General features: G+C 40.6%; 1 protein-coding gene across 2 annotated transcripts in view; it reads left to right on the top strand.

Annotated features, from left to right (window-relative positions):
* ASPG (asparaginase) overlaps positions 1 to 21,812 on the top strand; it is an 85,840-nt gene extending 64,028 nt beyond the window's left edge. For both annotated transcript variants that reach the window (XM_030562280.1, XM_030562279.1), the window contains 4 exons: positions 6,889 to 6,975; positions 18,716 to 18,815; positions 19,133 to 19,192; positions 21,633 to 21,812. In XM_030562280.1, the coding sequence (XP_030418140.1) occupies positions 6,889 to 6,975; positions 18,716 to 18,815; positions 19,133 to 19,192; positions 21,633 to 21,698 (313 nt within the window). In that variant the 3' untranslated portion in view covers positions 21,699 to 21,812. The remainder of the gene's footprint in view (positions 1 to 6,888; positions 6,976 to 18,715; positions 18,816 to 19,132; positions 19,193 to 21,632) is intronic.
* Positions 21,813 to 26,774: the final 4,962 nt, after the last annotated feature.

Below are 26,774 nucleotides of genomic sequence, written 5' to 3'. Positions count from 1 at the left end.
AGGTAGTTGAAAGCAGCTATCAAAACCCCCCTCATTCTTCTCTTCTGAAGACTAAACAATCCCAGTTCCCTCAGCCTCTCCTCATAAGTCATGTGCTCCAGCCCCCTAATCATTTTTGTTGCCCTCTGCTGGACTCTTTCCAATTTTTCCACATCCTTCTTGTACTGTGGGGCCCCAAACTGGACATAGTACTCCAGATGAGGCCTCACCAATGTCGAATAGAGGGGAATGATCATGTCCCTCGATCTGCTGGCAATGCCCCTACTTATACAACCCAAAATGCCATTAGCCTTCCTGGCAACAAGGGCACACTGTCGACTCATATCCAGCTTCTCGTCCACTGTAACCGCTAGCTCCTTTTCTGCAGAACTGATGCCTAGCCATTCGGTTCCTAGTCTGCAGCAGGGCATGAGATTCTTCCATCATAAGTGCAGGACTCTGCAGTTGTCCTTGTTGAACCTCATCAGATTTCTTTTGGCCCAATCCTCTAATTTATCTAGGTCCCTCTGTATCCTATCCCTACCCTCCAGCGTATCTACCACTCCTCCCAGTTTAATGTCATCTGCAAACTTTCTAAGAGTGCAGTCCACGCCATCCTCCAGATCATTAATGAAGATATTGAACAAAACCAGCCCCAGGACCAACCCTTAGGGTACTCCACTTGAAACCAGCTCTCAACTAGACATGGAGCCATTGATCACTGAACTCGATGATCTAGCCAATCCTTGAAGTTGGTCTCCTAGGCGGTGGTGATCTGTAGGCCAGTCATTCTGCTGGTCTTTATCCTATTGTGTAGGTTTATAGTGCCACAATTTATCAGAATATAAAAAGATGTCAATCACTGAAGCTGAAATTAAGACTTGTAGTTTGGAGATTTACAACCTTATTGGTCCTCCCACCCACTTGAAGGTACAGATTGACTCTGTTTCTCACTTACCTATGCTTTCCCTGTTTATTCACCCTATCCTTTAGGCCATTTGTCTCTATTTTTGAGGGACAGTGCCCATTTTTTACTTAACAAAATATTTATCCTTTTTCACTCTGTGCCTCCAAAAGATCCCTCAAGTCTAGTGCATGTCCTGGTCTTTCTCTCCAAATGTCTCTGTTATAGCTTTCAAATGTTGGCAGGTTCACCTGTTTGTGTGGGCTGGATCTGGCTCCCTGTGGAGTCTGACTGCTCTGTTTATGTAACAACTGAAGAAATCGCTGCAAAAGGATGTAAGGTTTTTCCCCTCCACAGGAGCTCAGAAGCTGGCTTAGCACTGATCCCAGTTTCTGCTAACCCAGGACTCTCAAAACTCTGGATGGCTGCACATTGTGCTACTGCTAGACCATTGTGTGCCCCTTACATCTTTATAGTTGTCACTGTCATTATCTTATAACTATCCAAGCCTTTTTTATATAAGAAATATTTATAAAAGTTGTACACACACATACACACACACCCACCCACCCCAGGAACCAGCTAAAAGCAAATCAAACAAACTTGCAGTTGAACAGAGGTGCCCCTAGTCCAGTGTGAGAAAGCACTGCATCACTATTAGATGTTCCTGCAAATCAGATACCTGCATTTATTTTACCACACCCAACTACTGCCTGAGGAATTTCACATGAGTTTGTTGTTTGGATTCCTTTTCATTGCCACTCCTATATTCGACTCCTACTATGCCTCTTTAAACCTGTACACCCATTCTGAAATGGGGAGTGGTAAAAGAAACACAAATCCTAACTATTTTTAGTTTTTGTTTGTTTGTGCCCTTATCAGAATGAGAGGAAAAGCTAAATAAATATGTCATTTTATTGTCTATAAAAATAGCTTCAGGCCTGTACTGCTAAGATACAAAACTTTATATTGAAGCTGAAGTGGTTCTGGACATTAGAAATCTTGAGAGCTACTTTACCTCTGATGTAGATGGGGGTGTATGAAATCAAATATGTGCTAAAAAGATGTGATTACTACAAAATATATTTGAATTGCATTCATAAAAACACTGCCTGTTGAAGCTGAAGAGAAACAATATTGGTGTTAAACTTTTGTATTTTATATTAAGCAACAAAGGGGGGGGAATGCATGTTTTAAAAATTAATACTAATAAATATTCTGTACTTTATATCATGGTCAGAATTGCAAAATATAAAATTGTGCTTTTTAAAACCATCTAAGAAATAGCCTTAACTTCACAGACCTTTGCATCAATTGATTCTGTTTTCTGGATATTAATATTTTAGTTGAATTGGAATATAATCACTGATTTATTCTGTACAGTGTCTACTCTCAAAAGCTTTGTTTTAATGTGTGTGTCACTGCTCAATGATTTGGGTTTTTTAGCTACTCATGTACATCAGAAAAATGACTGGTGATTTCTCTCTTCACTTACCATTAGTATAAATGGTCACAATTTGTGTTTCTGCCAAAAAGCATCTTAACAGAGCACTGTCAACCTGTAGGCAAACAAAATGGCCTATATCAACAGTGGTCTCATGTTTAATCTCTTATAGCTCTCCTTAATTTTTAAAAATTAACTTGATATTTTCATTGCTGTTAAAATTGGAGTTCTTTTAAAAACTATAGTAATCTGCTGCATGTCCATCTTCTCTCCCATAATACATGTACTCATCCTCTTTATTACTGTGTATGTACACATTCTCTTTATTATAGGGCACCTCACACAATATCTCACACCCAGGAGATAATGTAGGTCCGTTGTTTGGACCAATCAAAGTTAGCTACATCCCTTTGACTGCCATTTTCCCAGTGCCTTAATAGTGTGTTAATTTTCAAAACTGTAAAATAAATACTTTTATAAAGTAAACTTTTCTAAGCATGAAACAGATGTCTCAGATCAAAATTTCATATATTTTATTTATTATAACCTTTTCCTTCTACTTTAAACTTAAGGACTAAAATGGCTGCAATGAACAAGTTGTATACAGTGTGTGTTGCACACTGCTGTGAGAACATCGGAGACTATTGTTGGTAAAGTCACTTCCCACGTAAACATGCATTGTAATACTTGAAATCTGCAAGGTTAGGGTTACTTTATTTTAGTACTTCTGGGAGAGAGGGAAAATCTACACCTCATGCTGGCTCTTTTAAATCACATTGTAATCTGTCTGATATTATACAGTTTCAGAGTCTGAAATTCGTAGTGGTTCGACATTGTGAAAGTTGAATGAGAAAAACTGAACCAATCCTGTCATAGCCATTTTAGCTGCTAGAGAAGCAAGGATCAAAAAGAATAAAGCTAATCAAGTTTAAACGTACGTTATACCTGCATTTCTTTAAATGGCTGGTAGAAAGTATAGCCCAAAGTCCTGAGTCTCTTACACACGGGCTTAGTTTTGTGCACTCACGGTACATAAACTGTTGCTCAGAAGTCCTTGCAGTATCAGTGTCTTAGGTACTTTTCTAAGGATAATGAAATAACTCTGATAACTCAGATTACCACCTATGGTGAATATTGACTTTTTAATGGTGACCATGGTATGTACGAGTTTTTAGGGATCCCAAAAGACTGAGGGCTAGATCATTCTTCTTGATTTTAGCTGTAGAGGAAGAGACAACAGGTGAAAAGAACCCATGCAAATGGCCAAAAAATTGTCAGAGGAAGGGAAATTTGAGCACAAGTAGCAGGAGCCCATTTATGGCTTTTGGGGAACTACTTTCTGCTGGCAAATGTATGTGGGAAATACTCACACAACTTAATTCTAAACCTGTCAGCACAGATTCCCAACCTGCACCTTCATACCTCCACATGGAATGAGAAGCATGGTTTTGTGGTTCAGACATGATTGTAATGCAAGGAGAGCCTGGTTCCTGAACTGTGTTGTGTTACCAGTTAGAGTAAGGAGCCATGGGGACTAGCGGAGAAGGTCCGGCCCTCTATCGGGGCCCTGAGATTGGAAGGATTTGTGTATGGATTTAAGGTCATCTGTGGAGCAGTAGGGCTGCACCTCCTACCACCTCTAAAGATCTCCAAATTCTATCTTCTAGACGAGGAGCTGTTGCAGTGGAAACAATGGGCTCAAGACCATTAAGGTTTCAGTTTATATTTTAAAAAGAAAGTCTTGCCCACACACACTTCTGTCATCCCTGTCAACTCTGTTCAATATATTTATTTAATGCTGCCAAAAAATGCCACAATGAAGCAATGGTCTTTTTAGGAGTGTTAGAAATGCCGAGTACTCCAGGACAGACCACTACCAAGGTAGCCGATACAGACACTGTTTTAATATAGTCCTGTACAAAATACAAATTTGTGAGTAAATGTAAAAGCTTTTCTGCTATAATCTGTTATAGTTTTATTTTTCAAATGAGTAGTAAACTGCTTGATACGTTGTGGTTAAATCATACTCTTATGAGTTGTATTATGTAAAGAAAAATAAATACAGCACTAGTTCCTACTTGCTGTCTCCAGGAGACTCTTACTGACAGACAGCCATGTCTCAAGGGACTCTTCTGATGAAATATTTAAGATAACTAGACCAACTTACAATATGTGCAGTTGCAGTAACTGATCATGCTTACTTTGCTGCAGAGAAACAAAGAAATGAAGATTTAAGTTTCACTCTGGGCAAAAAATTGGCCACATGATTTAAATGCTAAAATTCCATTGAGCAACTGAAAGAATTTAATTTTTGAAAAAGCAAAATTTTAAAAACCTTGTCATAAAGTTATTACCAGAATAGCTTATAAGGAAATGCGGATCTTGTATCAAATTTAAAATTTTATATTTTAATTGGGCTTCAAATCATGATAAGCTTCAAGGTAACTTCTCTTTGTCAAGATGAAGATTTTGGAACACAAGCTGTTTGACCTACAGTCCAGTTTCAAAATGGGAGGATATTATAGTCTTCAAGAAGACTAAGAAATGTGGAATAAACTGAACATACATTTTAACTTATTTTTGTATTTGTTGATGAATTAATATTGAGTGACTGGTTTGTTTCTAAGGTATTGAATCCAGCCATAGATTGTTGATTTGGTTAATGAACAGCCTTGTACTTTTCACTTTAAAATGTTCCTATAGCCCCCTCGAAACAAAGTCACAATAGATGTGGTTATACTTGAAATAGACATTTTGGAGCAGTTATGTTTTTGGTTGGGTTAAATTCTGCCTTTGAGTTTGGGAATTAGGCAGCACAATCAGGGCCAGTGCAACCATTTAGGCACCTAAAAGTCCCCTCAGGCGAGGAGGTGGAGTGGAGGTGAGCTGGGGGGTGTGCGAGGGGTGTGCACGAGGAGGGCTGCCCGCAGTAATGGGGGTGGGGTGCACACAGGGGAACAGCTCCCCGCCCCAGCTTACCTCCACTCTGCCTCCTCCACTGAGCACACGGCCCAGCTCTAAGTCTCCTCCAATTAGCGCCGCAAGCCTGGGTGGGGAGGAGAATTAGAGCAGCGCCAGTGTGCTCAGTGGAGGAGGCGGAGCTGAGGTGGGCTACCCAGACAGGGTTAGCTTCTGTGAGGGGAGTTTCCCCAGGCAGAATTAGCTGACGTGGCGGGGAGGGAGAAGAGGGAAGTTTCCCCAGGCAGGGTTAGCTGCCGTGGCGGGGTGGGGGGGAAAGGGGTTAGCTGTCGCGGTGGGGGGGTAGCTGCTGCAAGGGGGCTCCCTGGGTGGGGGGCTGAGTTACCTGCCGTGGGGGGGGACGGACAGGGTTAGCTGTGTGGGGGGTGTAAAATGGAAGTTTCGCCTAGGGCGCGAAACTTCCTTGCACTGGCCCTGAGCACAATAAATTAACATATTTTCTTCTCTTGAGACCTGGGTCCAAATCCCACAGGGCATTAGGTCAAGTTCTCCAACTATCATATTTTGGCTGATCATTTTCCCACAACTCGATATAGTGCCTCTTTATTATTACCCTTTTGGGTAATATATGCTCTATTGTCAAATTTTGCGTACGTTCCACAGCATTGTAATCCAAACAACAAAGTTTTAAGGAGTCATTGCAGTGGCCTCAAGAGTTCTGTGACTGAGGAATGGGAGCTGGGCTGGTCATGTAGATCCTATCATACCTATCAGGCAGAAGAATGCACTCATGGGAGAGGGCCAGCCAAAGAATGACCATGGGTGGGATTAGTAGGCCATGAAGAAGACTGTATCCAGTTGGGAAGAAACTTTGCAGAGGGGTATTTTGTGGGAGATTCTCCCAAAGGTCAATAACAATCTAAATTTATGGGTGCTTATATCATCCATGAAGTCATAGGAACTTTGGCATCTCTCATTTTAACCCACAAGGTTTCATTGCTAACATTTAAAAACAACAGAAATCTTACTTTGGAGAGAACCAAAATGCCTGCCTAATCTATCCCTTTATGTGGAAAATACACACAGAAATACTGTTACTCTGTGAATGCCTTCATTGTCTATCTGCATTTCAGTGCTTGAATTAACAGGAGCTAGAAATGGAGACAGTCAGGGGACAAATAAATAGATTCATATTTGAAAGGTAGTTATGTTCCTTTCTCTTTGTTTTGGATTCAGCAATTGAGAATGTAGCATTTTTGTTAATTCAGTGTGCCACGGTAGTTAAATGATGTGATAAGCCTTTGCCTCTTCCTTGCCCTACATCAGTGCAGAGGAAACTGGGTGGGGTTTAGTGGCCTCTGATGTGAAGGAGGTTAGAGATTATCTGTTGATCTCTCGTCTCTTTAAACTCAGGCTCCTTGAATGGAGAACATACTCATCAGTGTCTCTTTTTTTTTTCTTCTTTTTTCTTTTTTTCTTGGAGGGGAGGGGTAAACGGGACATACCAATCTGAAAAATGGTGAGAACTAGTGTATAAAATCTGTGTTTATGGAATACTTGTTTTGATCTGTAGATGTTTTTTTCCCCAGGATATTTAATTGTTAAAAATAACTTTTTCTTATTATCAATTTTTTTCATAAAGGCACATAGAAGTGATTCAGTTACTGCGTGAAACTGGAGCTCACCTTTCCAGCCAAGAGCTAGAGAACATAGGAACAGAACTTTGCAGGTAAAGATGACCTAAGTTTAGATATTGCATTGTAGCATGATCCAAGTGTCAGAAGCCCAGCTAGCTCTCAGCCAGGTAGCTAGACAACACAGCAAGCTCAGCTGGGCTCAGTGAGCCTTCTCCAGATGTGTGTGTTCCTGATGGGGCAGGAGAGCCAGCAGCCTGCTACTTAATCCTTGCAGCAGCAGTAGCACAGCAGCTGCTCAGCTCATACCATGCCCACAGCTGTACCTGCCCTGCCTTGGCTTCCACTTCTTGCTCCAACTCTTGTTCTGCCTTGACTCATGTTGGCTTCAGTCTAGTCCTGGTCTCCCTGCCCTTTTCAAACTCAGACTCTGATCTATGGCTCGGCTTCCTGATTGTGACTTTGGCTTACCCTTTGGCTTGGTGTTCCCAATTCTGATTCTGGTTCTGACCTTTTGGCTTGGTCCCTCAATCTTGACTCTGGCTTCATCCTTGGATTGGTACCTGACTCCTGGGTCTATGCTCGCCATTACTCTGGACTGCCTCCACAACCACCAGGTAAGGTCCTGCTGCAACCACTAGGTAGGCCTCCCATGCCCTGGCATCTTACACCAAGTCAGCTATGCTAATATGCAGTAGTTACAGTTATGTCATCATCATCCTGTTATCTCTATTTTCAGGGGTAAATGATTGAGTTATTAATATGCCCAGGACTTACTTTGAAATGGGAAACAAACAGGGGCTTTATTATTGAAGCAAACCTATGTAGTTGAGTATAAATTACCGGAGTGATACAATAATACATTAGTGCAAACTAGGGATCCACACAAGGGGGAGTTACAGCACAGCATTATGGTGTGCACTACAGTTCACACCTCCATAGTCTGAGCTGTGGTGCTGTCATAAACAGATTAAGGGTTAATGTCTCTTGTACCTGTAAAGGGTTACAAGCAGGGAACTGGACACCTGACCAGAAGACCAATCAGAAGACAAGATACTTTTAAATTTGGGCGGAGGGAAGCTTTTGTGTGTATTCTTTGTCCGTTGTGGGTTCTTCTCTCGGAGGGTCTGAGAGAGACCAGACATTACTACAGGCTCTCTAAGTTTCTTTTCTAATAGTAAGTAAAAACAGGCAGTTTAGGTTTTTTAATTGTTTTACTCTATTTGCAATTGTGGATCTGGCTGGTTAACTTTTATATGTGTAGTTGCTGGGAATATTTTGATTGTATTGGTACTGGGGGGAAAGTCTCTTTCTGGTGTCTGTAAGCTATAGGACCCTGTAATATTTACATCTTGAAGTTACAGAGATAACTATTTACTTTTTCCTTTCTTTTATTAAAAGATTTCTTTTTTAGAGAGCCTGATTGATTTTTTTTCCTCTTGTTTCCCTTGTGTTATTCCAGGGGATTGGGATAACTCACCAGAACAGGTGGGGGGAGACGGGAGGGGGAGAGATAGAATCTCTCTTTGTTTTCCTTGAATCTGTTTGCCTCTTGGTGGAAGGGAAGGGAGATGCTGCTCTGTATGGTGATTTAAGAGGTTGGATCAGTATCTCTCAGGATAGCCCAGGGAGGGAAATTCTGGGAGGGGGAAAGGTGGGGGAATGGTTTATTTCTCCTTTTTTTAAGAATCCAAGGGATCTGGGTTCTTGGAGTCCCCAGGGAAGGTTGGGGAGGTCAGAGTGCCCCAAAACACTATATTTTTGGGTGGTGGCAGTGCTATGAAATCTAAGCTGGTAATTAAGCTTAGAGGATGCAGATGCTAGTATCTCATTTTCTGAACTCTAAGGTTCAGATCTGAGAAGGAATGCTATGATAGGTGCAGTGTAGCAAGGCCCTATGGGTTGTAATCTTGGGTTGTAATCTTGATTCTGACACTGGGTTACTCTGTCTGTAAAATGGTGATTTTGACAGTAACCTGTTTCAAATGATGTGAGAACTGTTTCTCAAATCCTTTCAAGATGGAAAGCACTATATAAGTAATTATTATATATGCCAGGGACCACTGGGTACCTGGCATATACTATTTTGGGGCTAGAATTAATAACTAAAATGCAAGTAAAGGGACAAAATTTACTATTGACTGTGTGACATATCGGAAGTAGTATAGCAGAACTCCACAAGTGAAATGGAGAGCATTATGGAAAATATGTAAGTGGATTTGAAGCAAGTCTGTCCTTCTTCCTGATGGATTTTTATACATTTTTTTATTACTTTTGGGTTGTAGGGAACTTGTGTTTTTGGTGTCTAGATCTTGAGATTAGAGCACCAGGGACAATTTATACTGAAACAAGGGAGTGGTTTTATTCAAAAAGAATAAATACCTGTACTATGGAGGAATACTTCAACCTTAACTGTAGAGCGAGAATAGCTTCTGCCTCAATAAGAATAACAAGAAAATCTCATAAATATGGGTTCAGACCTGCAAATTAGTGAGAACTCTAGCCCCAGTTCACCATGCCACTTAAGTACATTCTTAACTTTAAGCAGATACGTAGTCTTATTGACGTCAACATTTTCCATACACTGCTTTTCCATGTTAATTTTTCATTAATAAAAAATTGCAATATTTCATCAACTTAAAAGAAAATCATGTGGCTTATTTTCAGAGGTGCTAGTGACTCAATCACCTGCAGTTCCCACTGAAAATTGTGTAAGCAGATTCTACAATTCTTAAAGTAACAGGCCTTTCTTTCTTTCTTTCTTTTTTTCTTTCTCATTCCCCCAACAATAAATTAAATACTAGTCCTCTCACCCAGACAGAATACTGAGCAAAATACATTGTACCATATCTTCAAGGGCTACTGCTCTGCTACCCCCACAGAAGGTATGGATTCCACAGTTGAGGGCCCTCTACTAATAACACCTTGCTACCAGCTCTTGGACATCTAAATATAGGGACTCTAAATATAGTGCCTCCACTGTTATGACAATACGCAGAAGAGAGATCTTTGGCACATAGCCTGCGCCCAAACCATATAGAGCTATACTACATATTTCCCAGAACATTGCAGGTGATGGAAACAATGGAAAGACTTTTCAGATTAAGAATTTGCTAACTCTGATCCACCTGTCAGAAGTATTAGGGGAACAGCTCAGAAAATTACATTCTTTCACAAATAAATTGACCCCATACATAGCCCCTTCTGCCCTCTGCAGAACCTGTTTAACTGGCTAGCCTGATAGTAGTACTACAAAAATGAGAGCATGTAGCTTTAAACAAAAAGAGAATGTGATGCAATTTGTTGTAGTACATTCAGGGAATATTGTATAGACTGGATCTGTATTGTGTGATCTCTTGTATTTTGAATGAAGGGGTAATGAACTCCTAAGGCTTTTGAGGCATTTTAAATTGGTTTTTAATGGTATTAAGTTAACAGGACAAAGAGAAAACATTTGTTTTAAAACTATCTCCTGTGCCGAGAGTAGAATATACATACATGGAGAGGAGAATGAGTGGGCTTTGTGCATGGAATGAGTGCATGAATTTCCTTGTCTTGAGACTTTCCACCACATAAAAATGAACAGAGCATGAACCAGCTCTTTCACAGCCACCCCACCCACAGACAAGAATAGTGGCCTCACACCTATAGGGAACCCGGGACTACTGCATCAGCGTAAATCCTGTGGCCATGTCCCTTTCACAGATCTACACAGAGCTGATGTGGAGTCCAGTTCCACAGTGCACATGGTATTGAGAGAGACACTGAACTTTGACTTTTCAGCAGGGCACTTCTGCACAAGGGAACCACTTCACTTATACTGCTCTAGACGGCCTTCGGTGTCCCTTTACAGAGGGGTGAATTTGCTCCAGAGTGTATGAGCCAAAATGCTAAAGTGTTTGTAGTTAATATCGTTTTGTTGCAGATGTTCTGTCCTTCCAAGGTGCTAGGAATACTCACTTTGGGATATCATAGAATCATAGACTTTAAGGTCAGAAGGGACCATTATGATTGTCTAGTCTGATCTCCTGCACAATGCAGGCCTCAGAATCTCATCTACTCACTCCTGTATCAAACACCTAGCCTATGTCAGAGCAACTGAAGTCCTCAAATCGTGGTTTAAAGACTTCAAGGTGCAGAGAATCCACCAGCAACTGACCCGTGCCCCACGCTACAAAGGAAGGCGAAAACCCCACAGGGCCTCTGTCAATCTGCCTTGGAGGAAAATTCCTTCCCGACCCCAAATATGGCAATCAGTTAAACCCTGAGCATGTGGGCAAGACTCCTGATGGCCAGTTTATATCCATTTGTTCTTGTGTCCACATTGGTACTGAGCTTAAATAATTACTCTCCCTCCCTGGTATTAATTCCTCTGATATATTTATAGAGAGCAATCATATCTCGCCTCAGCCTTCTTTTGGTTAGGCTAAACAAGCCAAACTCTTTCAGTCTCCTTTCATAAGACAGGTTTTCCATTCCTCAGATCATCCTAGTAGCCCTTCTCTGTACCTGTTCCAGTTTGAATTCATCCTTCTTAAACATGGGAGACCAGAACTGCACACAGTATTCCAGATGAGACCTCACCAGTGCCTTGTATAACGGTACTAACACCTCCTTATCTCTACTGGAAATACCTCGCCTGATGCATCCCAAGACTGCATTAGCTTTTTTCACGGCCATATCACATTGGCGGCTCATACTCATCCTGTGATCAACCAATACTCCAAGGTCCTTCTCCTCCTCTGTTACTTCCAACTGATAGTCCCCAGCTTGTAAGAAAAATTCTTGTTGTTAATCCCTAAATGCATGACCTTGCACTTTTCACTATTAAATTTCATCCTATTACTATTACTCCAGTTTACAAGGTCATCCAGATCTTCCTGTACGATATCCCGGTTCTTCTCTGTATTGGCAATACCTCTCAGCTTTGTATCATCTGCAGACTTTATTAGCACACTCCTATTTTTTGTGCCAAGGTCAGTAATAAAAATATTAAATAAGATTGGTCCCAAAACTGATCCCTGAGGAACTCCACTAGTAACCTCCCTCCAGCCTGACAGTTCACCTTTCAGTATGATCAGTTGTAATCTCCCCTTTAACCAGTTCCTTATCAGTCTTTCAATTTTCATATCGATCTCCATCTTTTCCAATTTAGCTAATAATTCCCCGTGTGGAACCGTATCAAATGCCTTACTGAAATCGAGGTAAATTAGATCCACTGCATTTCCTTTGTCTAAAAAATCCGTTATCTTCTCAAAGAAGATCAGGTTGGTTTGGCACGATCTACCTTTTGTAAAACCATGTTGGATTTTGTCCTAATTACCATTGACCTCAATGTCCTTAACTACTTTCTCCTTCAAAAATTTTCCCAAGACCTTACATACTACAGATGTCAAACTAACAGGCCTGTAGTTACCCGGATCACCTTTTTTTCCTTCTTAAAAATAGGAACTATGTTAACAATTCTCCAGTCATATGGTACAACCCCTGAGTTTACAGATTCATGAAAAATTCTTGCTAATAGGCTTGCAATTTCATGTGCTAGCTTTTAGATGCTTTGAGCAAAACTCAGTGATTTATTCTTCCAGGTTATTCAGTTTCATTTTATTGACCACTCCTGCACCATCTTCCTAAGGAGTTTTCTCATACTAGGTATTGGCATATTGGTGAGGCTGTTGCATGTGTTCAGCCTGGTTAGAGTTGCCTTTGGAACAGATAGATGTTTTACTCCTCCTCCTGTCTAATTTACGTGACCGACATCATGGCAATAGGCCCAGCCCCCAGAGTGTGTGGAGAGCCAAAGCTGACTTGTTCCTAAGTAGCATTCAAGGACTGGTCTAGCTAATTTTGGAATTGTCAGGAGTCATCTTGTATTGTTCTCTACCTGAATTAAGATCCAAAAGCCAGTTTTTCTCACCGCTTCTCTATTGTCAAAATAATTTGGTTTTATTCTGTATTCATTCATCTCCATGGCCAGTGCTTTTGCTGTTCTAACGCTAGCCCTTAATTTCCTTATCTTTAGACATAAAATGATTTAGGATTTAGAAATTGAAGTGGTCGGTTTAGTACATCAACTTAGGACCTCAGCTAATTACTGTAAAATGTCAGTTGGAATTCTTTCTAGTGCATCTAGTGTAGGAAATTTATTTGCAAACAAGACGCGATCGCGTTATCCAGTCTTTTAGCTGCCCCTTTTAAGAGTTAATTCATCCTGTTGTTTTTAGAAAATGAGATGAGGAATTTGCATTTTTAAGATGTTTAGTTCTTTGATCTCACGTTTCCATTTTGTCGAGATGAAAACTAAGTTTTCTTACCAGTCATCCCTTAGAATCTTCCAAATCTGTTTTCCTGCTGCAGGAGTATTGCTGTCTTTATGCAAAACAAAACTGTGACAACTCCAAGGCACATAATGGTGACTCCCCAAATTTGTTCAGAAAGCTACTCCACTAGATCCAGTTTAGCCGCAAATTTGGTTTATACTGACTGGTTTTCTGACTGTCAATTAAGTGAATGTCACCTGGTCTGAACAGTCTGTGCTCAACAATGCTGAAGTAAGGGCAGGGAGGAGCAACCACTCATATCACTCACTCATATCCTCAGACGTTAAAATATCAGTTTATGAAATCCAAGGATGCTCCTTTTCAAACCTGTTATCAGGATAACATAACTTTTTAAGTCTGATCACAGCTGTTGGGATAAATTATAGTTCTGAAGGTACTGGGACCATGCTTCTAATACCTGGTTAACTTTCTGAAGAAATAAAATATGAAGCATGCTTTTATAATCTTAATCTCCCATCTCTCCTTGCAGTTATGAAACATGAACAAAAAGGCCTGGGGACACTGGATAGTATGAACTGTATCCTTGAGTGCACTCTTGATAGAATTATTTTAGTCCCTCACAGAATCACTACCTTGCATATCAAGAATCTTCACCAGCAGAGAAACCTAATTTCTCTACTGTCTGGGTGATGCTGCAGCTACAAATATCTCACCATTTCCCAGTGGCTTTAGTTACACATTGAACAAGCAGGATTCCCACATGGAGCTGTGTGTAAGACTCCCCGAGAAAGATGAGGTCTATCCTGAGCTCACCAAGAGAAAGGAACTTAGCCTCCCCACCCTTTGCAAAATCCCACAAATGAGTCAGCAGTACCTCATGGTAAACAATATCAGTAGCCGCTAAGAAACTTGTAATTTCTTCTGAGCCAGTTAAAATGTTACCAACTTTTTATTCTTATTTTGCTGTCACTGCAATGTGTATTTTAAAAGTCATGAAGCACTGAGGATTCACAGCCTTCGTAACAGTTTTTATGCTTGTAATCTAGTGCAACCTGCACAAAGTAGCTAATATTATTACATTTATCACTTTTCCACCGTCTTGACTCTTCTACAATCAAGTCATTCTGCCCATAGTGGAAATTCCTGTATTATGTAACTGTTCTATAATCATCCTTCCCAAACATTAAAAATGCAATGGTAGTCTCATCTATGCTTCCTGCCTACTATGTGGTATGCCAAGCGGCACAAGAGCTTTGCAGTGTGTTGTTTTTCTCTCTCAACCAGTGTTGAAGAGTTATTTGTTTTGTAGGGTGGGATTTCCTTTTTTAAAATAAAAATACAAGAAGCCTTGAACGTTTGAAACTGGGATAGTATTGAAACATGCTCTGCACCAGACACACTCCCATTTTTCTACAAAGCTTTTCTCCATGTGTGCAAGAAGGAAGCTCCTGTCTTGCAAACTTCGGGATCACCTCAAAAGCTTCCTTGGGTATGTCTACAATGCATTTGGGAGCAAGTCTTCCCGCTCGAGTCCAAAGACGCATGCTAGCATGGTAAAAATAGCTCTGTAGATTTCACTTTGATGTTGCAACTTGGGCTGGAGTGTGGGCTTTCATGGAGTTGGCATCCTAAGACCAAATGTCAAAGCCCCGTCTACTCACCTAGCACAAGCCCCACTAGCACAAGTCTGTGAACCTGGCCAGAAGGCTCTCTCCCAGATGTGGTGTAGACATACCCACGTGAGACATTTAGGAAGGTAGCTCTTCTGTTGTAAATTAGGGGAGTCTGTAGTAGCAGGGCTTCTCTCTTGTGCTCCTTCCAAGGCATGCCAGTGGCTCTCCTCTGGAGTTGCTCTCCTCTGTTGCCAACGTGTTAGGTGCACAGGAGGCTTCTGGCTGTGGGTAGGAGGCCCTGCAAACCTCAGAAGGTAAGTAGCAGTGAAGTTCCTGTTAGGCAGACCTAAAGAGATTTCCTTTTTGGCACACCTCTGAAATTGGATTAAAGTTATTTAGAATCAGCATAATGTCTGTGAGATGCAAGATGACCAAGCTACTTGCATTCTTCAAGCATATCAAATTGATTGACCCTTTTCAATTTAAAAATCTCATCTAGGTCTTTACCAAAACCATTCCCCTGAAGCAGTAAACCTCAAAGGATGCCCTGGCCCTATTTGGCTTTGATATCCTGGAGGGGAAATGTAAATTGGCTATGAATTAATCAACAGGATAGAATAAAGGTCACATAGTGACAGCAGTGAAAACAAGTAATAAACATTTATTTCACTGGTTTTGCTCTTGGTTAGGATACAGTGGTACTAAATTATCTGTTTGTTCATTACCCATTTGAGCAATTGTGACTTGATAACCTGCCGTTCCTAGTTTTTGTTGTTAAATCTATGATGATGTCAGCAAATTTGGACAAATCCAGACACAGAGATTGCATGTGTGCCACTACAGTCTTGAAGGTCAGCACCCTTTATTTGGCCTTGAATTAAAGCCAAAGCCAAACCCAAAAACTATTTTTTTCCACTTCAAATTCTGTCATCCCACAAATTTCAAATAAGCATCTGAATTGTGGATGTGCATTACATAGTCAGTCACCAAATTGAAGCAGAGGAATTTTTTTGCTAATCCTTAGGTGAAATGCAGGGTAATCAGCTAAATCTGTTTTATTTTTGGCTGGATAGTTATTCAGCAATAGTTTAAGTTAACAAACTTCTGATGTGATTTTTTTAGATTTGCAACAGCCATTCATTGTTACAAGAAATCCTGATCAGTGAAAAGTATTATTTTTGTTTGTTTGTTACTGACTTAGAAGCAGCTTCACAGTTTCAACCTCTGTGACAATTTTAACTCCGATTGCCCTCTCTGAACAAGAGCTTTTGGATGGGCAGCGTGCAAGTAACTGAAGCAATTTTGTTTGTGGTGCTAACTGTGATACCATCTGAATTACCTGGGTTTGTTTGGTAACACAGTGTTTTTTAATGTGCTCTTCTTTGGGCATAGTGATTTTTTGATTTGCACGGTGGGTGGATGATAGACCCCTTTTTGGCAGCTCAGCACTTTCCTGTCCAGACTTTGAGAAGCTCTTGATTCTCATCATCTGGCTTTGATTTTTATAGCCAGAGAATCTCACCTTGCCTGTAGCAAAAGATGAATCTTCTGAAACAAATAAACTTTCATTTGTTGAGTAGCCACTGCTGTGACTTACTCATTTCCCTATTTTTCTAATACTCTTGCTGCCTTGTGCAATTTATAAGGGCTCTTCCCTTTTAACTCACTATTAAACTCCTCCCTTTGATCTGTTGTCAGTGGGAAATAACCTTTTTGCAACAACATTACTTTCCATTAGTGCTTCCTCAACATTTCGTCTCTTACCTATGCCTGCTCCCACTATTAAATTTCTCATACAAAACAAAGACCCTAACTCCTCTCCGTCTGCCCCATCCCATATCCCTTCACTCCATCTCAACAGCCAAAGGCACAGCCTTTGTTTTCTTCCCACCCTGTCAGGCTTCTGCAAGGAAAGACCTTGAAAAAGCTTTCTTCTCACCCACCCTCAGGCTGCTGCAGTTAGAGGTTTCCACTCCCCTTTACAGATTTTTTTTTAAGTACCTAAAAATAATTATCAACAGTTGAGAAGTGGCTTCAGACTAGCAGGGAATAACAAATTTTGCAGACTTGACTGCAGAATGACCCTTCTACAAGCTGTCCTGGCTGCCTGCTGCTGAGATCTCACATGCCTTTACTGCACACACACACACACACCCCCTTCCCCAGCAGTCAAGTCTGCTCAGCCAGTCTACCACACTCAGGAGCCTTTCACCTTCCTCCTTACCCATTGCCTGCTGTTCTCAGTACTGCTTTCCTTCAGAAAGAGAGCGACATTCAGGGCAGCAAGTCATATGCCACAGACTAAACAAACAGGCCTCTAAACTAACAGGCCTTTTCCATCCTTCACTTCAGTGAGATCCAACCTCACTGGAGAATCACCGGGCTATTTCTGTTCAGATATTCATCAAGTAGTCAATATTAATCTTTAAAGGCCTTACGGCTCCAGAGCTAACATCCTCTTGAGATGACTGGGGGTAGCCCCAGTTCTGAAAGTGGGTCAGGTTGCAGATCTGGGAAACAACCTTTCTAAGAAGCCAGCCAAGTTGCTGAGGGATACACATTTTTCGTACAGCTGGGGGGCAGGGACTCTGATTGATTGCTTTTCCCAGGGCTGCTGTCGCAAGCAGGCTGAGCTCTCCACTCCATCCCCAAGCAGCCTGCACTACTCTTGCAGGGGATGGGGAGGAAGCAGAAAGAGTCCAGCGGCTCATGATGGCTCTGCTCTCCTGCCCTCCTGTGAGCAATGGAACAGCTCCTCTGCTCCTCCCATCCTTGCATCCTGGGAAAGCAGAGAGGAGACCCCAGTGCAGCTCCGCAGACTTTTGAGGTGGGGTGAAGCACCCCTAGAGCTGTAGGAGGAGCAGAGGTGAGGCTGAAAGGGGCAGAATTGATATGTGGATTGAGGGGCAGGATTGATTTGGGGTCAGAAGTAATTGCTGGGGGGACAGGCAGACAGATGGTGGAGTGATGGTGAGACCCACCCACTTTTTCCTGACTACATGCTGTTCTATTGTTTCAGCTTGTCTGCAGGTGACGTTGCATTGGGGCACATCCAGGTGTTTTTCACACCACAGAGCTAAAAACACATTTTTTTAATGAATGATTAAGTTCTGCAGATACTAGTGGGGCTGCCAGCAGGCCTGCAAGAAACTGCCTGTGGTGTCACACCGCAGATTCAAAATCCACATGTCTTGATTCACTTTGATACTGTATAATGTTTGTCATCTAGAACTGATGGGCTTAGACCACCCTTAGCAGACTTTTTTCCTCACTATGTGTAAAATGGCTGTTTGTTGGCACTGAGTTTTATAAATTGCCCTTAATTTAACATCCAAATACTGTAGCATCATTACAATTATCCGAATGGCACCACAGAAACCGCTGATAATGACTATTAACATTAATGCTAGAGGCAATATTGTATCAGATATATTTATACAACTTTTGGAGTTTGTTTTTAAGTGCAATATTTTGGTAGCATGTCTGCTGTCAATCTCTGTATAGTAAAGTTTATTGAAAATGCAAAACTCTGCAACTCAAATGTGGGATAGCTCCCCCCCCAGTCCCCTTTAAACGGCATTTCACAGGATAAATATTGTGTTGTGAAATATGAAACTACGTATCTTTTTTCCCTTTTAGTCATAGTCACACCCACTGAGTGAAACTAGCCTGTTGTAAGTTGCTTATAATACAACCCTGTTAATTTAGGAACTGATTCATCAAGCCGTGTTGCTGGCTCAGCTGTTCAAAGCTTTTGTAAACTTATCCCTCCCTTGCTTGTCACCTCCGCCCCCCCTCCTCTGCCCTGGCAGTCATGCTAAGATTGTTGTTGGTTTAGTGTTCACATTAGTTTCTCTGATAGTTAAGAGAACATGGTATTACAGTGAGTTTCCCTTACAGATTTAGAAAAAGTAAACTGTTCTTAATTGTTCTTTTTCCAGCCTTGCTGCTAATGGCGATGTGGAAGGGTTGTATGCCTGGTATCTAGCTGGTGTAAACCTGGAACAAACTGGGTATGATGGCAGAACTCCCTTACAAATAGTAAGTGTGACTGTTGCTTTACTGCATGTGGAGCTCTGTTAATCATGTGTGTTCTGGCATATCTGTTTTGACATGTCAGATGGTATTAGGTTGGGCAAATTAAATGCCACTTTGGTTCCGACCATTTTGATTAAAAAAAAGTCTTTACTTCAAATTAATGATACTTCCAGAACTTGTCAAATAATAAGTCATTCAAAGCCATCATTCTCCCAACTCTCCACAAGTAATTAGACATTTCAGTCAGGCTTTAAGCAGTTTTGCATGCATGTGTATATGCAGACAAGACATGGCAGTACTCTTTATATTTCTGTTTACAGGCAGCGGCTACAGGGCATGTGGAGTTCCTAGACTTTCTTAATCAACTGAAGATAAAGCAGGTAATGGTTATTTTAAAAGTTCTTGTTTGTTGAAATGAGCCTGGGTTGTCTTTTTTGTTGCTGCTGCTGTCATAGGATGGTTTTGTAGTTAAAGGCCCTGGACTGGGCTTGGAGAATTCTGAGTCCAGTTCCTGGCTCTGCCACAAACTTCTCTGTGACCTTGAGCAAGACCTTTAACCTCTCTGTGCCTCAGTTCCCCATTTATAAAATGGGGATATAATCTAAATTGCCTTGTCTGTTTAGATTATAAACTCTTTGGGGCAGGGACTGTGTCTACACAGGACCTATACAGCACCTAGTACTATGAGATCCTCAATTTCATCTAAGTGTTACTGTAATGGAAAAGAGAGAGAATTTACAAAGTAAAGAATACATTAGTGAGTTTCTTCTCTGCAGGTCTGACAACCAATGGTACATCAATTTAAATTTACTTAAGTAAACCCAAATCAGGAATATTTCTAGTCAGAATCAAAACAGACAGACAAACTACAACCATGCAAATACTTCAAAGTTTACATATTTCATTCAAAAGGAAAATGTCATTTTTTGTAATGTGTGCAAATAGATTATGCTTATAGCAACCAAGAAAATACATTAAGTGAATTAAACATTCCCCAAAACAAGTACCTTGATACTTAAACCGACAAGTTCCTTTCATGTAACTGTATGAATCTGTTTTCATTGGATGTGACTTAGGAGTCATTGGGCAGAGGATGAGTTTAATTAGCTAAACAATCTAATAACAGCACTAGAGAACACAGCATCTTTGGGAAATATGTATTGTGCCTTCACCAGAAACTTAAAAAATCGATTTCAGAGTGGTAGTCATGTTAGTCTGGCAACTCCCATCTTTTCATGTACTGCTATATATATCTTCCTGCTGTATTTTCCACTCCATGCATCTCATTAAGTGGATTTTAGCCCACGAAAGCTTATGCCCAAATAAATTTGTTAGACTCTAAGGTGCCACAAGTACTTCTTGTTGTTTTTAAAGAACAGAGTGACACTTCAGCTCTGGTTACAACTGTTTTTTGGGGTATGTCTACACTGCAATTAAAAACTCGCGGCTGGCCTGTGCCAGCTGACTCGGGCTTGCATGGCTTGGGCTGTGGGGCTGTTTCATTGCAGTGTAGACTTCCAACCATTTCCATGTCAAGATTAAAAGACAAGATGGGTTCATTTGCCAGAACAACAACTTGGGATCACTTCATATCATCCCACTCCTTTCTCATCTCATCCTTGGCATGTTTTGATGGCATATTCATCTGTCTTGTCTGTATTAGATTGTAAATTCCTCTGAGTAGCACCCTTGCCTCAGATGAACACCTATGGCACTACATAAATGATAACACACACTCTGGCTCACTGGCTAGAGGACAGACTGTATTGTAGTTAGCCAGCACTGAAACCCAAGTGGCGCAGATCTTCAGCTAGACTGAATTCACCAAGGACAATTTAACCAGTAGAGCATTTGCCCCCGGCTATCCTAACTCAGGATTTTGTTCCTAGTAATGTAATTTAGACAATCTTAATTTTAAAAAAAGAGAGAGAGAGAGAGAGAGACCTGACTAAGCACATGTTAGGAATTATTGACAATAGAAGACTTGAGTTTAAAAGGCCTCACAGATTCACCCTGCCATTGTAGATTCTGAATCAGGACAGTAGGAGAGATCAGGAATTTCAGAGATTGTCTGAATTCTAAATTATTTGCACTGAATGTAAAAATTAACAGTATTGACGTATATCTTCTCCAGCCAACAGTCAAATGAAACTGGGAGAACAGTCAACCAAATCTTAAATGATGCGTGAATCTTTGGAGAAGATTTACCACTGAACTTGCCACTATAACTAGAGGAATTTTAAACACTTCCTTTTTTTTCTCAAAATTCTACTCTGATGCAATCCTCTCACGTTGGAGATTAGATATCTCTTTTCCAGTGTACTGGAAAATCTAAGATATTGGAGAGGTTAAAAAAAAACAACCCTCAGGATGTTTAAACACTTTGGGTTGGATTCTCCACTGCTATGCACCTTGGGTAGTCATTTACACCTGTACAAAATGGATGTAAAACATTCCCATTGGTGTATGTGAGTGGGGAATTCTCATTGGTAGCATTCTATACCCACTACACTCTGATTTAGTGTTTCAGTAAGATTCAAAGATTTGTGGTGCCTTTACATTCACCTCAATATGATATCAGACTGAGAAGCATGTCACTTTAAATCTGTAACTCTCATATGGGCCATCTCTTGATCCTTTTTTTTTTTTTAATCTTCCCTACCTATAGGAAAGACAATCTGAAGGCATTCCTGAGTGTTGGATTAGAGTTTACTCAGGAGGCTACAATGTAGCTCTTCTTGGAAAGCCTTCAGGCAAATTTGAAGTGGTCCACACTGCATGTCTTAAAGCTAATTGTTTCTTTATATGATTTCTCCATAGGTTATGGAAAATGAACATTCCTGGAAAAAAGCCAATTTTGAACAATTAAACAATACCGGGCAATAATTTAAAAAAAGAATTAAAAAAGGAAGGTGGAGATGATCGCAATTGCTACTAGAGTATATTGGGAACCTAGAATTAATTTAGAAATATATTTACTTTTTTCTTATCTTTTAAGATTATTTTCTTATGGCTGATATTTTAAATTTATTTTAAAAAATGAAAACCTGTTACACTAGCATGTCACATCTCAGTTTAAGTCCTTTTTCAGTGCCAAGTGTCTGAGCATATAGCTGTAATCAAATGAGACTAGAATGTCATGAGATAGTGTCTCTTACTGTATAAATATTTTATTTTATTTTTCTACAACTAGTATGCTGAATTTTTTATTTTCTATAATTGGGACACTGAGGTTTTATCTGGTAAATCGATGGGGGAAATGCTGCATGCAACCTGCAGCATTTCTGTTATGGGGAACTTATATTTGTGGGGGAGGGAATTTAAAGTTGATTATATATGCATGGATTTACATTAATAAAATCTCTGGAAATAAACATTTGTTTCACTTCACTGGTTTTTTGCAATAGTTTAGATTGTGTCAGTAATAATAATTACAACAACTGTGTGTGTGTCAGCGCAAATAATTGCATCAATCAAGAGCATCTGCCTGCAGTTCTGTGCTAATATTCACCGATGTGTCATTTAAACTGCACTTTTTAAATGTATTATAAGGCTGACACCTTAAACACAGGGCTTGTTTGCACTGTGCCACAGTCCAGACTACAGGCTTCAGAATTGTGTGCCAAAATGTTGCTCGCTGCTCTGTGTGGATGTTTCAGGAGGTGTGTACTAAAAGGTACCCAGTTCGCATTAACATGAACTATAGTAAGAGACACTTTGGTGCACTCTGCAACTTGAATCCCCATAGTTCGCACTGTGGCACAGTATAGACATAGTCACATTCGTTGATGGGACTCTTTAACTAAACTAAGTTTCTGTAACAATGATTTTACCTACCTTCTGAACAGGACGTAATCAGAATAGCTATGTTTGACATCAGATTGGATCTTGAGTGGCTAAAGAATTAATAGATTTCTGGTTAAAGCAATAATGCTTCTAGTTATGAAAGCCTAGAATTTACAAATATAGAGAGAATACTTATGGGAGATGCACAGATAGGGGATACAACTTTTGATTTACAACTATTATTTCTGATGTTATGTCTTCCTCAAACAAATGGCACCTTTGCTGAAGCATGGAGGAGTTCCTCCCCCTTTCCATAGCTACCCTTTCCATGCAGCCAATGCTCCATTGAGCCTTTCGGAGCCTTCCCAGGCCAAGTTACAGACCAGATTTCCCCAGGAATATGGAGTGAACACTATGCACATGATTGGAAGGAACCCCACTTTCTCTGCCAAACACAACTGTTCTCTTATGGAATAGACTGTAGACGTGTGACCCAATTTTCACACCTAGAAATACATGATCTTGTTTTATGCTAACATACATTTGGTGCATCCATTCACATTGGAGCATTCCTCTAGTCTTAAAAAATATCTTAATGCATGTACAAAAATACTGTCTCTCATTTCTACTATGTGAGCCTAATCCAGTATGAGTGACTAAACACTATTGTTGTATTAGGAACTTCTCTTACTAAGCTAACATCCTGACCCATTGCATTAATAAAATTTATTAGATGGCTAGCATTACATAGCAAGTAAATTATAGCTCTCACATTAATATGGATCAAGCTAATAAAATCCAAAGATAATGATTAAATAAACTTCAAAAGGAACAATGTCAAGACGTTTTAGGCCACAATTTTAACATATCCTTCAACTGGTAAATTATAGGCAGACTTAACAGTTTAAAAGCTGTGCACATATATTATCCTGATCATAATGCACGGGAATAGCTTTATTTGTATAAGACCTAGACCGAGTGACATCTTAAGAATCAATCCTGCAATGGTAAACTTTCTAAAAATTGCTGGAACAGGAAATCCTTCACTAATAGTAATATGTCGCTTGAAGATAAATTAAATTTGGTACTGAAATGGTGGAATTTGGGGGGCGTGGAGGGCTTTAAACTGATTCTGGGAGACAAAAATCAATTCATCCATGGCATCCATTCTTAGTGACCCAGCAGAATTATTATTGCAATGCAATGCAGTATACAAGAGCACTTATTGAGAAACCCTCTAAGGACCGACATACACTGTGGATACTATTCTGTCTTTAGAAGAGAACATAAAAAAAGCATGTAAGCTAAAATAGAAAAACTGGTGATCACATCTTTAAAGTGTACAGCATATCTTTCTATACCACACTTCCTGTACAAGCATCTTAAAGTGACTTAAAAAAAAGTACTAGCCTTCTGCATTAAAACTATGAAAAAGGTAAGTCACTGACTTTTTTCTGCACATAAACCAGGTGAACAAATTCTGATTTTTTAAAACACTTGGGGCCAAGTTTTCAGTCATAGTGTAAGCAAACTCTGCTCCATTGAAATCAGTGGTGTGTTCAGCATTCCTGGTTAAGTTTGGGCAAAAGTTTAGAAATGTGATATACTAAGAAAAGGGTTTATTTCCAAGAACTTAACAAAACCTGAGAACTAGAATGCAATACTCAAGTCACATATGTGGAATGAACAGTTGCCTGCTATGGCTAGGAAAATTATAATAATGCTTTATAACTGAAGAGAAATATGTCAAATCCAACTAAAATACAATGATAAGCCTTTAACTCTGATGTAATACGCTGTTCGCATTCTGCATAAGGTAGCAAGCAATGTGAAAAGTTCCAGATAAATTGCTCCTGGCAAAGTAAACAGTCCAGAAGGTATGCAGAGAATGAGTTTTTAAATTATGTAGCTGAGGTATATTAAAAGCATGAAAGAAAGACTAAGCATTTACCTGCGACAGTAAATAGTAGTAACCTTTTTATATGCTAAATGATTGTAAAGGATTCATGATGTAATTAAAATGGCAAGCAAAAGCTATCACAGGAAGGGAACAAAGCAGGGTTCTGAACCTTTGTAGCAGGCTATTGATACTCCCATTAAAGGGAACTGAAAAGAATGAAGCTATAGTGGAAGCTCAGAGTTACAAACACCTCGGGAATGAAGGTGGTTCGTAATTCTGAAATGTTCGTTCCTCTGAACAAAACATTAGGGTTGTTCCTTCAAAAGTTAACAACTGACTTAATACAGCTTTGAAACTTTATTATGCAGAAGAAAAATGCTGGTTTTAGCCATCTTAATTTAAATGAAACAAGCACAGAAAGTTTCCTTACCTTGTCAAATCTTTTTTTTAATTTTCCCTTTATTTTTTTAGTAATTTACATTTAACACAGTACAGTATTTGCTTTTTTGAGGGGTGGAGGGGATTGGGGGGGCGATTACGTTGCATACTTCCAGTTCCAAATGATGTGTGTAGTTGACCAGTCAGTTTGTAACTCTGGTGTTCGTAGCTTTCAGGTTCTACTGTATTCAAAAAGTAGCAGGGACCACCTTCAATCAGCTGTGGTGTTTGCTCAGACTTTGGCTGAAAGTTACTTTAGAGTTAGATCCTAACTAAACCAAGAGTTGTTCTCCTGTAGTCAACTGAATGGGGAGAGGAGTAAACGTGTCTTGTGAGTGTCACCATGATAATTATGCCTTTGAATCATAGCACCCATGTGAAATATATATAGTACAAACAGTACAGCATGGTCCAAGGGCTCTGCCCTGTGAGACCTCAGAGTGCAGGCAAATCACTTTAAAACATAATTGAGCTTCAATCATTGAAGCAGCAATCCATGGAATTGGAGTTTTCCCAAGGCCTCCTTTTACTTGGTTCCCCAAGAACTCTGACTCCAGGCTCACTCAAGTTCCTTTATTTGGCATATAGCAAAGCTACGCTGAGTTGGTCAGACTCAAGCATAGGGGCTGGATATAGGGCGTATTACACATCCAAAATTACACAGCAAAACGTGTATACATTTTTACTAATGCTAGTAATACGTACGTTTTTAAATACACATTGCCTTATATGCTTCCTGATTGGCTTGGTTACTTTTTGGAAACCAATCCCTATACAGCATGATCTGTCCATGTGCTGTTCCTGTATAACTTGACTTTTACATTCCAGGTTTATTTTGTCCACTGTTTGTAGCACCAAGGTGTTCCTGCTTACCTTAGCTACTACAGACATCCTGACTCCAGCCTACTACTGCTTGTTAAGCCCCTATTTAACCTTCAATTCACCTTCCCAATCATGCACACTAAGAAATGAGGTCTGTCTTACGATGTTACTACCCAAGCCAACACATGGTCAATGGGTTAAGTGAAGCAGTATGATCCAATATTATATTTGCTCAAACCACTAGTAAATACTAAGAAGGTTGGTCTCTATAAAGAAAGAAAGCCTGAACCTTGTCAGACTTCTCAGCAAGGTCATTAGTTTGGAGGAAATGATCTAATTAGGTTGCCACAACTTTTTCAGCCTCTCTTGTCCAGAAACGTCAGCTGTCAACATTGCTAGGACACAATAATGTCTATGAATGCTAAAATTACCCAGGATTAATTAACTAAATCTAGCATCACCTCTAAAAGTTGATGATAAATTTTTTAGCTAGATCGGGTGGGCAAACTACGGCCCAAGGGCCGGATCTGGCCCATGAGCCTTTTTAAGCTGGCCCTCAAGCTCCCGCTGGGGAGTGGAGTCTGGGGCTGCCCCACTCTGGCACCATGTGGCTCCCGGAAGCCTCCGGCACTCCAATGGGAGCTGGAGGGGTGGTTCCTGTGGATGGGCAGCATGCAGAGCTGCCTGGCTGTGCTTCCGCATAGGAGCTGGAGAAGGGACATGCTACTGCTTCCAGGAGCTGCTTGAGGTAAGTGCCGCTCAGCGCCTGCACCCCTGAGCCCCAACCCCCTGCCCTAGCCCTGATCCCTCTCCTGCTGTCCAAACTCCTCAGTCCCAGCCCAGAGCACCCTCCTGCACCCCAAACCTCGCAGCCCCAGCCTGAACCTGCACCCCTGCCCAAGGCCTAATCTCCCTCCCACCCACTGAACCCCTCGGTCCCAGCCCAGAGCACCCACTTACACCCCAAACTCCTCATCCCTAGCCCCACCCCAGAGCTTGCACTCCCAACCAGCGTC

The sequence above is a fragment of the Gopherus evgoodei genome, chromosome 4 (genome assembly GCF_007399415.2).
Source record: "Gopherus evgoodei ecotype Sinaloan lineage chromosome 4, rGopEvg1_v1.p, whole genome shotgun sequence".
Taxonomy (NCBI): Eukaryota; Metazoa; Chordata; order Testudines; family Testudinidae; genus Gopherus; species Gopherus evgoodei.
This window is presented reverse-complemented; position numbering and strand designations above follow the sequence as displayed.